This window comes from Acanthopagrus latus, chromosome 1, assembly GCF_904848185.1.
Source record: "Acanthopagrus latus isolate v.2019 chromosome 1, fAcaLat1.1, whole genome shotgun sequence".
Lineage (NCBI taxonomy): Eukaryota > Metazoa > Chordata > Actinopteri > Spariformes > Sparidae > Acanthopagrus > Acanthopagrus latus.
In genome coordinates, this window is record NC_051039.1 from 2,339,424 (window position 1) to 2,351,800 (window position 12,377).

Genomic DNA, 12,377 nt, shown 5'->3' on the forward strand with positions numbered 1-12,377 from the left:
TTTGTCTATGTATCTGTCTTTGCAGCTATCAGCTTGCAACTGATTTGGAACTTCCGCTGCTAACCGTCGCGCAACGATTACGTTTTGATGCGCTACGTCATCAACACGCGTCAACACACCGCAGGGAAACAGCGCCGCGACCTTTCATGCAGACGACACGCTTCGATCCCGTTTATAATGTGAATTTAAGATAATTTCGGATTAAACTGAACGTGTGTGCGAGTTTGGAAGAAAGCTGCGCCGACATGTTTCGTTGCTCTGTGGTAGTTTGTGGCAGAGGAGTCGTTAAGAGGGTGAGTGACAGTTAGCATGCAGCGGATTAGCATCACACAGTTACATTAACGTGGTGACAGTCATAACTCTGGATTTATGATCCAGTTAAAGGCTTCTGTGAGGAAGGTGAAGGTGAATATACAGAATAAAACAGCTGTAGCTTTCAGGTAACTTGACAAACAATATACCTGTCTGATAAACATGCTGATACAGATATTTATTTCAACCAGTGACCTCAAAATGTAACTCATACATGTTTAGTAATGATTAATATGAAACCTGAGTGTATTAAGTGTTTTTAAAGGAGAGAATATGAAGAAGAGTAGCCTGCATGTTCCATCAGTACAATCAAGAATAAGAGTTTAGCCTCAGAATGCAACATGTTTGACAGTTTGGACAAATCAAGATCAGATTAACTACAGATGAATCCATCTGTTACTTCTGATATATAAACATGTTCTCTGTTGAGAAGAAGTGAGTAAGCCGAATGTGGTAGATATAAAATTATTCCAATTATGACTAGTGATAAAGAGCAAATCCTCACAATGAAGTGCTTCAATTTTTTTGCCAAATTGCTGAAGAAACTTTCTGACAATCGATTGATATAATAAAAATGATTCTTTTAGTACTAAAATGAAGTAAAAGAGGAAATATTTGACGGCGACAGCTTTTAAAATGTTTCACATCATTGTAAATCGAATATTTTGAGGATTTGATTTTTGAACAAAGAAGAAATTGTCTCACTTCTGATCGAGCTGTGTTACTTTAACACGTGTGCAGCTGTAGATGAAAGACTGAGACAAAATGGAAGCTGCTCCACTAACCAGACGCTCTCTCTGTCTCAGTTGGCCTCGTCGTTCTCTGGTGAGAGCGCTCTGCCTCCAAATCTGCTGCTGCCTACCAACCTAGTGGATCCTTCCAGATTAAGTAAGTCAACACAACTGACTTCTGTACATGTGAATTACATCTAAACTTGTTGGCTGTATGTTGCTGCTGTTGTTGTAAAGTTGACATGTTGTGGAAGTAAAAAGAAAGATTCCTCTCTGCTCTGTCTGTCACTTTTGATTCCACTGTCTGTCTGTTACTGACTGCTCTGTCCTCCTGCAGAGCGTCCTCCTCCTCCTGCAGACTGCTCCCTGCCCGTCCTGAGGAAGTGCGATGCCGTCGTTCCTGCTCATCTGAGTCCCGTCCACACGTGGGTGGAGACTCTGGAGAGTCGGGACGGCGAGCCGGTGGGCTTGGCTCAGCTCCACCCGGACGTCTTTGCGGTGCCTCCGAGGTGAAGATGAGCTCATGTTTTTAAACGCTTCAATATGAAAATTGTCCCCTCTTGTCTTTCATCAGCTCTGAGGTTTAGGCACCGTGTTCATTTCTTTAAAATAAAAAAAGGGGCAGCAGACTGATGGACTTTATTTAGCTGAACAAAGTAGATGCTGCAATACTGTGAACAGTTGAAGCTACATCCTGTGAAAACACCAACTACAATCTTTGAATCCAGCCACGAAATGAATGTGTGAAATGAAGGGAGTGTTAATGTTCGTCTTCTCTCCTCTCAGGCTCGATATTCTCCATTCGGTGGAAACATGGCAGCGAAATTTCAAAAGAATTGTGAGTTAAAGATTCACTTACATTCAGATGTTCGTCGTCAGATGCTGTGCTTTCTGTTTTTTCATGTTCTTGTTAGATGTGTGTTGGTGAAGAAGTTCTTCTTCTGGTGCTCTCATCTTGTTTTCTCTCCTGTGTTTGTGACTTGAGACCTGAAGACGTTTCACCAGTATAATCTTACTAAACTCATTCATTTTTTTTTTTTTTACATCTGTGAAAAAACTTTCTCACATTTTTTCCCAGGTGAACTTTATTTTCTCAAGGTAAAATTTATTTTCAGAGTGCTTTTTTTGGTCATGTGAAACCACATATTTTTTGAAGACAGTAAAACAGTTTTAGCACTAAATATGACACAAAACTGTCCTGGAAGAAAACATGAGTTAGAGATGATCTTCAGCCTCTTGTGGTCAAAATAAGTATTACAACAATTTACACACCTCACAAAGAAAAAGAATCTTATCACTTTGTCTCTCAACTGAAGAAAAAAAAAGTTTCAAAAGTGGCAAAAATTGTTTTCCTTCTGAATTTTTTTTGACTCATTTCACACCTGTCCAAAAACAATTCACCTGTAAAAAAATGTTTTTTAAATCACTGGGTTTATCACCTGAAATATTTTTTTTTCACCAGTTTTCAAGTCATAAACACAGGAGAAAAGACAATTTATATCAGACTTAGAAAATCGATCACCAGAAAAAACAGGCTTCTGTAGTTTAGGGTTCTTCCCTGCAGAAAATTAAAAAGAATTAAAAACAAAAGATTCACATTAATTTGGACCATGATTAGTGAAACTATAGTGTAGACTGAAACCCACCAGGTTCAGTGAAACAGTCTGTTTTCTTAATGATAAACTGTGTGTGATCAGTCAGTATGAGCTGTGAGAATCACGGCTGAGATCACCCACATGTTCTCAGATGTGACTAACAGAAGCCGCTGATCACATGACTGATATTTGTTTTTGATCCGTCAGAGCCACGCCAACACAAAGATCAGGTCGGAGGTCAGAGGTGGAGGCAGGAAACCGTGGAAACAGAAAGGAAGTGGAAGAGCGCGTCAGGGAAGCATCAGATCGCCGTTATGGAGAGGAGGTGATTCATTCATCTGATTCATGTGTTTCTAATGTTTTACTGAGATCTGCTTCAGTCTGTCCTCTTCTGAAGTGACATGAATCTGATGTTTTGACCTTCAGTGGTTTGATCTAGACTGACTCACAGGTTGGAGGTGAGAGGTGTGACAGCTGCTGTGTTTCTCTCAGGTGGGGTGGCTCATGGGCCCAGAGGACCCAACAGTTACTACTACATGTTACCCATGAAGGTTCGAGTGCTCGGACTCAAAGTGGCTCTGAGCTCCAAGATGGCTCAAGTAAGTCAGGACACAAACCAAAGCACACATCCTGAATATGATCATTTCACTGTCAGACCAGACAACAACAAGCAGAAAAATCCTCACAGATTAGAGGCTTTCTCAGAATAATTTCTGCTTAATTCTTTCAGCTCTAATCTTTTTTTTTTTTTTTTTACTGTAAGTGTTGCCGCACATGTTGAACAGAGTCTTGTGTATGTTCTCAGGACTACCTTCACATCGTGGACTCTCTGAACATCCCCACTCCCGACTCTCGGTACCTGCTGGAGCTCATCAAACAGAGACACTGGGGACAGTCGGTGCTGATAGTCGATGTGTGAGTGCGACTTCAATGAAAAACGAAACATATATTTCCTCTGCGGTTCGCTCAGTACTGAAGTTGTTCTTGTTGCTTTCAGAGCTGAAGAGATTCCTGAAAACATGCTTGAGGCAACAGCGGATTTGAAGACGGTCAACATTATTCCAGCCATCGGTAAGTTGACGCTATAACGTGATGTAACACACTGTTATTGTTGTTCCTGTCGCAGCTCCAGCAGTGTCTCACGCTGCTGTAGTGCAACGTTACATTTAATACAGTTTAATACCATTTTTTTGTCAGAATGGTAAATTTGCTAACAAGCTAATGGAGGCATGGATATAACTGACATTCAGTGTGGGAAGGTTACATTTTGACATGTAATCAGGTTACAGATAACTGCTTATAACTTCTGAACTGTAATGTTAAATCACTAGATCTTTTGTGTGTAATCGTGCTGACAGCCCAGCTGATGTGTCTTTTCTCTGTCAGGTCTGAATGTCCACAGCCTGCTGAAACATGAGACGGTCGTCCTCACGCTGGACACGATCAAGTTTCTGGAAGACAAGCTGCTCTGGCATAACGAGCGCTACACGCCGCTGTACCCGTTCAAACTGCCGTACTCCGACCTCCCGTAGAGACACGAACCCAGCTGTAATATATTCACTGACTGCAGTGAGACAGATGTTTTCTTTATGTGTTTATTATGTTAAAAAAAACAAGTCATCAATAAATAATACCAATGATTAAAAAAAAAAGACATTGCAAAGTTTCATTAAAAGCTATCTAAAAGGCATGAGGAGAACAAAAGGCCTAAAACCGATGGCTGTATTTGTACGGAACGAGTCCGTGAGCCAAGTTGTTCCTGATCTCCCAGCGCAGCGCCGAGCGACGCTTATCTGTTGGCACGATGTAGGTGTTGGGCAGGTAAACTCTCCGAGGCTTCGGCTGCAACACAACAAAACAAGACTTAACTTCATGCTCTACGTCCACATGTCTGCATGTTTTCTGAAAGCTCATAGTTACAGACTAACGGAGCAGTTATCCGTCAGTCTCAGGGAGATGAAGTCAAATGTTCAAGTGACAAGTGCCCAGACAAAGTGTGAGATGGATGGTGATGAAAGAAAACGGCGCCCTCTGGTGGTTTTATTGTTTAACATCTGTAGAAGTATGAGAGCAGTGGCTGTTCTATAGTTTGAAACATACAAATCTCTTCTCAGATGTAAAAGAACATAAATGAGCCTTTAGTCCTCAAACGATGGGAGACGTTTGTGTTACATAAACACATGAAAGCTGCTTCATGTCTGTCGTCACACTGTACAGACTGATGTTTGAGAGATGATACCGACCAGGCTTTGATAGTTCTGTCTTGTAAAGCTTTTATACTAACACGTGAACATGGGTTGCTGTTGAAACATCTTTCATTTTGAGTTCTTAAAGGACAACAAACTGTTTATGCAGGTTGGAAGTGTTTTTAACTGTAATAAAAGGATGCAAACGTCTTAAGGAGAATATTTACTTACTGGTGGAGGCTGGTAGGCAAGTCGCTCCTGAAAACAAAAAGGAAAACAATTTAAAGCAAAACACAGAAAGGCAACAACTGAAGACGATCTTGTTCGGCAAATGAGGCCAACTAGATGTCCAACAACTGAAGAAAGCACAGAGAGAAGTGCACGACTCAGTGTTGAATCTGAACACTGTGGAGAATAATGAAGTACGACTGCAGCCGACACCAACAGAAGAGCTTGAAGGTAAATATTTGGACACTTGACTTGAGGTGAGGAAGTTTTCACACCTTTATCTCCAGGCGGACCGCTCTCCTGTCCTGCTCTCCAGGAAGTTTAAACATGTCCCAGAGCTGCTTATACTGGAAATACCTGCAGAGACGAGGAAACCACACGACCAAACATGTCAGCCGTCTGACTGAATGTGAACCTGGGAAGACAAATGTTTGTGGATCTGTTTTTAACTCACTTGGCCACCGGGTCCGTCTTCTTTCTTGGCTGCTGGTTCATCACTGGTCTGATGACTGAAACAAACATTTTGTTGATGAATTATAAACAGTTCAGCGTCATTAAAACAATAAAATGACCTGATTCATTAGGTCTGTGTTGACTTACAGGCCTTGTGTTTGGGCTTGATGTCACCGTCTCTTGGAGGTCGAGTCTGTGCAGAAAGCAACAACAGTTAAATAAATGTCAGTGACAATCTAACATCATATTTCATACTGTGACACAAGCATGCTAGGAGACTACATTACCCACCATGCCTCTTATGTAGGATTCGAAGGCGCTCATAGGGACTCTGTCTGACTCTGAACTCTGGGTGTCGCTCTGACTGGTCACGTCTTCGCTCTCCGCCTCAAAGTCGTGTTGAGACGACGGCGACAGATTTAGATCCGCCAGTCGCTCCTCCAGACTGCTCGCTGCGTCTGCGCGCACACACACACACACACACACACACACACACACACACACACACACACACACACACACACACACACACACACACACACACACACACACACGAGTTAAACCAGATCAGTTTTTCAGCAGGTGAGACGACTCAGACCAGAAAAACTTCAGTCATGAAGTTGCTTTTAATGTTTGGGTGATACGCTAAACCTAAAAGTTAGAAGGAACCGATTTATTGTTATTACTTCTGGCGATGAATTAGCTTCATTATTGTCTTGATTTTGGGAACACTTGCACTCCATCGGGTGAAGTTTCTTAGTCCACAAAATATTTCTGGAGCGTCGCAGCTTTCTCCTAAACAACTGAAGGAGCCGGAGACTCAATTAAAATGTTAAATAACAACTAAAAAGTACCATAAAATGTCTCCGCCTGGTTTTTTTCTAGTCACTGGTAGCAACCAATTCCCCCACTGATTTGAAAAGACATTATTTACACACTTTGAATCTAAAATCTTCACAATCTGATTTGGGTTGAAAGTACAAACACTCATCCCAAACATATTGTCTCAGTATTGAGGTCTTCAGTCAAAAACCATCATGACATTTGATTTTGTAGTCCAGTCCGAGCATTTATGAAGTGCTTTCAGGAAGATTCAAAAGTATGGAGACATACAGTGTGCTGTGTATCACAATAAAACCTTAAAATATCACCCAGCTCTGACTGACAACCAGGAAGTAAGTTACTGTACATGAATTAAGATCTTGGTAGACCGAACTGTAAAGGTGGGATGCACACAAAGACGCTTCATAAATACGTCGGAAAATAAAAGAAATTGCTTGATTTTTGTCTTCCTGATAACTTCCTGATAATGACGTGTGAAACAGACGGACAGCATAAATATCTCCAACTGCGTGACAGGAATCGTTTTACCCTCCTTTGGTCTCAGGTTTCCTTCCCACTCCTCACACATCTTTTCAAACGACGTCTGGCTGAACTTCACTTGGGAGTCGATGAACTTGATGTCTTTGTTGCTTGAAGACTCGTCCGGATCAGACTCCACTTTGTCCTCTGGTTCTTTAAGGTCCTGCGTTTCTTCTTCTTTTTCTTCTTCTGCTCTTTCGTGGTGTTTCAGCCCGTCAACATCGACGCAGTCACCATCCAAATGTTTCTCGTCCAATAGGAGTCTGTCTTCAAATACAGCGACGTGCTGTTGTTCCTCTGCTGTTGCATTTGTCACCTCGTTTTCACAAACTGCATGTAGATCTTCAAATCTCTCTTCATCCGCCTGGTCTTCATCGTCTTCTGGTTTCGTGTGTGTGATGTTCACCTCTTCATGCAGACCATCATCATCATCACAACACATCACGCTGGCTTCAGGCTCAGGGTCCTCTGACACACTCAGTGGACGAGTCCTGCTGTAGTCCAGCTCCATGGGTTCGATGTCAAACCCGCTGAAGCTGCAAAGTGACCGATCGTCCTCCTCGTCCTCCTCATCCTCTTTTGTCTCGGACAGATCTCCTCGACTGTCCTGATCAAACTCTGTGATGGTGTGGTCGTCTCTGTAGTCTCCTCCCTCCTGCTCCTCCGGTCTGTAGGTGCCGTAGCCGGAGGTCATCTGACTTGGTGCTGGACTGTCACAACTGCTGCTACAGTTTTCTTCTTCTTCTTCTTCTTCTTCTTCTCCTGCTTTCTCATCTTCCTCTTCCTCCTCTTCTGCTTCTCCTGATTGTCCTTGTTCTTCCTCATCTTCCTCTCCTTCTGCTTCTCCCTCCTCTGTTTCTCCTACTTCACCTTCTTCTTCTTCATCATCATCCTCCTCATCATCCTCCTCATCCTCATCCTCATCACTTCCACCTTCCAGACTCTCTCCACTTGAGTTGTCCTCGTCCTGTTCAGGCTTCTCCTCCCCTGACGCCTCCTGCAGAGACTCCTCGGCAGTGACAACAAGTTTGGAGCCTTCGTCGCTGATCACTCGCTCAACCTCCACCTTGTTCTCCACCTTCTCCTCGTCTTCCTCCTCATCTGCCTCGCGTTCTCCATCAGACCAAAAAGAAGAGTTAAGAGAATTCTTGTCGTCGTCACTCTCGTCGACAAACTGATTGTTGTACATTTTGTACATGGCGGCGACGTGTTCTCCTGCTGAGGTGAGTGATCTGTGGAGGCTGAGGGCTTAAGGAGCGAGCTAAGAGGATTAAGCTGATATCCAGGAGCTTCACCCTCTTCTCAAACAGCTCCTGCTGCTGGTGACCACAGGGATTACGTCTCTGCGTGTTTACACCCTGTTTTTATTTAATTCCATAATATTTAATCTCAGCTGGTTTCCATTTTAAAGGAACATGCGTATGAGGGCCTCAGACACCAGGACTGTTTGTGTTGATCGTTTTATTTCATGTTTTTATGCTGCTTGTTGGACAATAAAGATTTATAGTGAACATTAATGTGATTTTTCTTTTATTAACTTGTTACTTTGTGGTTCATATGAAAAGGGACATAATATCCTGTTTACTCTCAGCAAAATCCTGTAAAATAGGTATGTGAAATGATGGTGGTCAGTATCATTAAAACATATCATCAGAGAGCTTTTACTAGTTTTAATTCTTTGTTTTATTGAATTTTCCTTCATTACTTTTTTGCTTTATATTACTGTTACTGGAGTGTTTTGGTGCTCCTCCCATGAATTATCTTGTCACCTTAAGGCCTAAATTTAATCATATTCTGCAATGATTTTGTAAATTGTAGGTGTTCTTGTGTGACAAACTTAACTTAAACTAAACGAAGATAATAATCATCATAGAACAAAAACTCTAAACAGATGATCTGAAGTTAATTGTATATTACCGGAGTCTTCACTGTAGAACGATTCATCACAGATGAGAGTTTTTCCTTTACGTTTCCTGCAGGTGGGAAAACAAAACACCATTATTGTTACATTTCCAGCAGAGATGATGAAGAACAAAGATCCAGTTTCAACAGTTACAGAAAGCACCTTTTCTCTGCCTGTTCACCGATGACAAAATATATTCTTTTGTATTTATTTTTTGAACATTCCTTCTCTGATTATTTTTCTCCTTCTCTGTACATTTTTTGTGTTACTGAATTTGGCAGATGAGCTTTTTTAACCGAATCAGAAAACTACTTTGTTTGACCATCATGCACTTGATTGAAACACATTCAGATCATTGATTGAAGATACTTGTGTTGATGTTTTGTCTGTTTTTATAATCCACTCATGAGAGAATCAATATTTCATTCAGCTCTTTATCCAAAGATCAAATGTCAAATAAAATGTAACTTGAAAACGTGACAAACAAACAAATAACTGAGTGACTGAAACAACAGCTGAAGACTCTTTAGAATTACCTCAGGACGATCCTCTTGATGAAGCGTCGGCCCTGCGAGTCAGCGGAGGACGTGTAGCTGTCAGAGAGTGTTGGGTCGACGGTGTCGTCCTGGTCCGGCTCCACCTGCAGCCTGCTGAGAGCGCCTGGATCCACCAAGTTCTGAGTGTACGGGTCGAAGTTTCTCTGCTGCTGTCCAAAGTCTCTGATCTGACTGGTGGTGGGCAACTGTGTTAAATCACACATACAATTAATCAACATGTGTCTGATTAAGATTAAAGTCCAAGATTTGCAGAGATTTGAAAATATTAAGATAAATATTATATAAATAATAATGTGTATTGCTATACAGCCTTAAAAACACTGCACCATTATCTGAAGGCCCTGGCGGTTAATGCTTACCTCTCTGTCATAGTCCCACGGTCCAGCATGTAAATAAAACCCTTCACGAGCGTCTTCAAAGTAGCGATGACCAACTGAAGAAAAACACACCATTCACCAGATCACATATAGGCAAATCTTGACTGATGTGCTTCTTTTTGGATACATTTGTTATAAACATGTAGTTGCTAATATCCCACAGTTCGATCTGTCCCTGACCTTTCTCCTTGGTGAAGGCAGGAGGACTCGGCCGAGAAGTGGCTGTCTGAGACTCGGCGGCGTTCGTCTGAGGGGGCGAGGAGAAGCTTCTCCCTCGACCACGTTGAATCAGCTCATCAAGATCTGACATAACAAACAGAGGTTCTGATCCATTAGGACGAGTTAAGACATGAAAATCACCAATCTTGACGTTGTCTGGTCTTCAGTCCTTTGTTGAGATATAATAATCTGACAAGTAATTTTAGCATCAATGCGCAACATTAACAATCATGGTCTCTAACAAGCTATAAATAAAGCTGAAAACAAAGATAAGGTTGAGATGGAGGGAGAGAAGATGGATGTTTAAAGGTCCAACCTTGCTTGACTTGGTGCACCTTGCGAACTGGTATGTTTCTGTAGCCCATGACCGCCAGCTGTCTTTGGATTTCCTCCTCTGTGAAATCCAGGTTGTCCATTGTATTTTTAGGTTTTGAGTCAGTGAGGTAGCATGAATCCTGAAGGGAAAGAAGGAATGAGGTGACAGACTATTAATGACATAAAGTCCTCAATTTGTTTTTATTCTGTAAAGTACTTAAGTGATTTCATGTGGGTGTCTAGAGTTCAGGTTGGCTTTCATCATTTTATTGTTTTAAGTCTTAAGTATTTTCATACCACGTTGGAAATAATTACACTTGTTGTGTTCTGTGAATATTTTTGGTTGACACATTTCATTTCATTTGCACCAATATCCCAACAACCCAAACTAATTCTGGGTAGTGTACTCTCAGTTTAGCATTGTTCAGATTCAGTAAGTTTACAAGATAAACAACTGGAAATCAAAATCAAAAGAGATAAAATCAAAATCAAAAGAGATATATGTTATAAACAGTCAACCCTTATTCATACATTATAAACATCTCTCAGTGAGACATCAAAATTCAAACTGCAGCCTCCAAAAAGACCATAACGTTGAATCAGCACTTTCCTAAACAGTCTGAACATATTTAACTTTCATGAAGGTAGCATACACTGCACAGCTGTTGTTTTAATTAGCTGACAATTAAGTGCAAATCAATAAATAATCTGTGTCATAGCGAACCACATTCACTCCAGTGACAATTCTAAACACTGGTGCACCACTGAGTTAACTCATAATCACTGTATCTAAATGAATAATATGACACATAGCCTATATGATTTCTTTAAAAGCTGGAACATTTCTTAAATTAATCGCCACTACATGTTGGTACTCTATATAAAAGCAGAGATAGCTAACAACGTTAGTACTATGAGTGTTTTGAACCCCGTTTCAGCCAAACAGAATTAGCTAGTTGTGGCTCATGACGAGCCGAATTTACCAGTAGATTATAGACTTTGAATAGCCTAAAAGATTAGCTCATAAAGACAGTTTAACAGTTCTTTATGAGCAAGCCAATCTTAAAGTGACAGAGTTTCGAAGAGGGTTCGGTATATCGAACTCATACGCAAGCTAGGCTAACGCTACCGCTGCAAAACAAGCAGTAAATATGAGCAGTGTTAGCTAGAAACGGACGTTAAATGAGTTTGTTTCTCACCTTCTAGAGGGCTGATAGCTCCTATAGAGAGTTTATTAAATAAACATTGACGGTGAAGTGTGTTAGCAGTGGTCGTGTTGTCTTGTTTAAAGCTTCACAACAGCAGCTGCACCAGGACAACAGTCGGCCGTTAACGGGGCTTTGAAAACGACGCCTCGAAGAAAACTTCCGGTCTTTTTCTTCTTCGCTGTTGTTATTAGCGGTCGTGAATCTGGTAGTCTAGCGCCACCTACTCTGCTGGAGGGGGACAGGAGCAGGAAGTGGTTACTCATTTAAACAGTGTAAACAAACTAAACATAGAAAATACAAAAGTGTCAGTACAAATAAATAAATAAAGGCAAGTGTTCTTAAAGCAGTGACGAAAATGAAGAACTGTTCCTTAATGGGTAAAACAACAACAATTTAAACTAAATAAACAATTATAAACCCTCTTGGATTCGTCGAAAATGCATGAAAAGTTTACTTGAAATGATGTGTGGTACTTTAGATTAACAACTACAGCTCTAACATGTGACACACACATGAATGTATTGATAATATTAATAAAATATATCTGATATAATAGGAAAACACCGACAGGGAACATTTTACTGCACAAAAAGTACCAACTTTTTGCTATTTATATAGTATATTTAGCACAGGAGTTTTACTTATGGTGGAGTATTTTCACACTGCTGTACTGATACTTTTATAAAGTAAAGGATCTTAGTCCCTCATTGGTTGTTTTATCAGGGATACACAGAACAAGTCTACATCCTGAGGCCAGGTACAGGACAATATCATACTATGTTCTGTCACGGTCAATTTCCACTGAACCAAAGATTATTTCATTTCAAAGTAAAGGTGAGTAAGGTGAGAACACATCACCCAGTCTGTGTTGGGGGGGGGCTTCCTCCTCCTCCTCCTCCTCCTCCTCCTCCTCCTGCCGTTCCTCAGCTTC

At 41.1% G+C, this 12,377-nt stretch overlaps 2 protein-coding genes across 2 annotated transcripts; one reads left to right on the top strand and one right to left on the bottom strand.

The window, feature by feature from the left end:
• Window positions 1-79: 79 nt before the first annotated feature.
• mrpl4 (mitochondrial ribosomal protein L4) lies at window positions 80-4,290 on the top strand. The gene is made up of 9 exons (XM_037109251.1): window positions 80-293; window positions 1,119-1,200; window positions 1,381-1,552; window positions 1,830-1,881; window positions 2,846-2,963; window positions 3,131-3,237; window positions 3,444-3,553; window positions 3,636-3,709; window positions 4,025-4,290. The coding sequence occupies exons 1-9, from the start codon at window positions 246-248 to the stop codon at window positions 4,168-4,170; spliced, it is 909 nt and encodes a 302-aa protein (XP_036965146.1). The 5' UTR covers window positions 80-245; the 3' UTR covers window positions 4,171-4,290.
• Window positions 4,215-11,603, bottom strand: si:dkey-23f9.4 (hydrolethalus syndrome protein 1 homolog). Its single transcript, XM_037109238.1, has 12 exons — window positions 11,438-11,603; window positions 10,240-10,378; window positions 9,885-10,007; window positions 9,687-9,760; window positions 9,307-9,512; window positions 8,785-8,840; window positions 5,797-5,963; window positions 5,653-5,698; window positions 5,507-5,561; window positions 5,328-5,409; window positions 5,056-5,082; window positions 4,215-4,480 (listed from the first exon to the last, which is right to left on the bottom strand). Exons 2-12 carry the CDS (start codon window positions 10,337-10,339, stop codon window positions 4,346-4,348), a joined length of 1,071 nt encoding a protein of 356 aa, XP_036965133.1. The 5' UTR covers window positions 10,340-10,378; window positions 11,438-11,603; the 3' UTR covers window positions 4,215-4,345.
• Window positions 11,604-12,377: the final 774 nt, after the last annotated feature.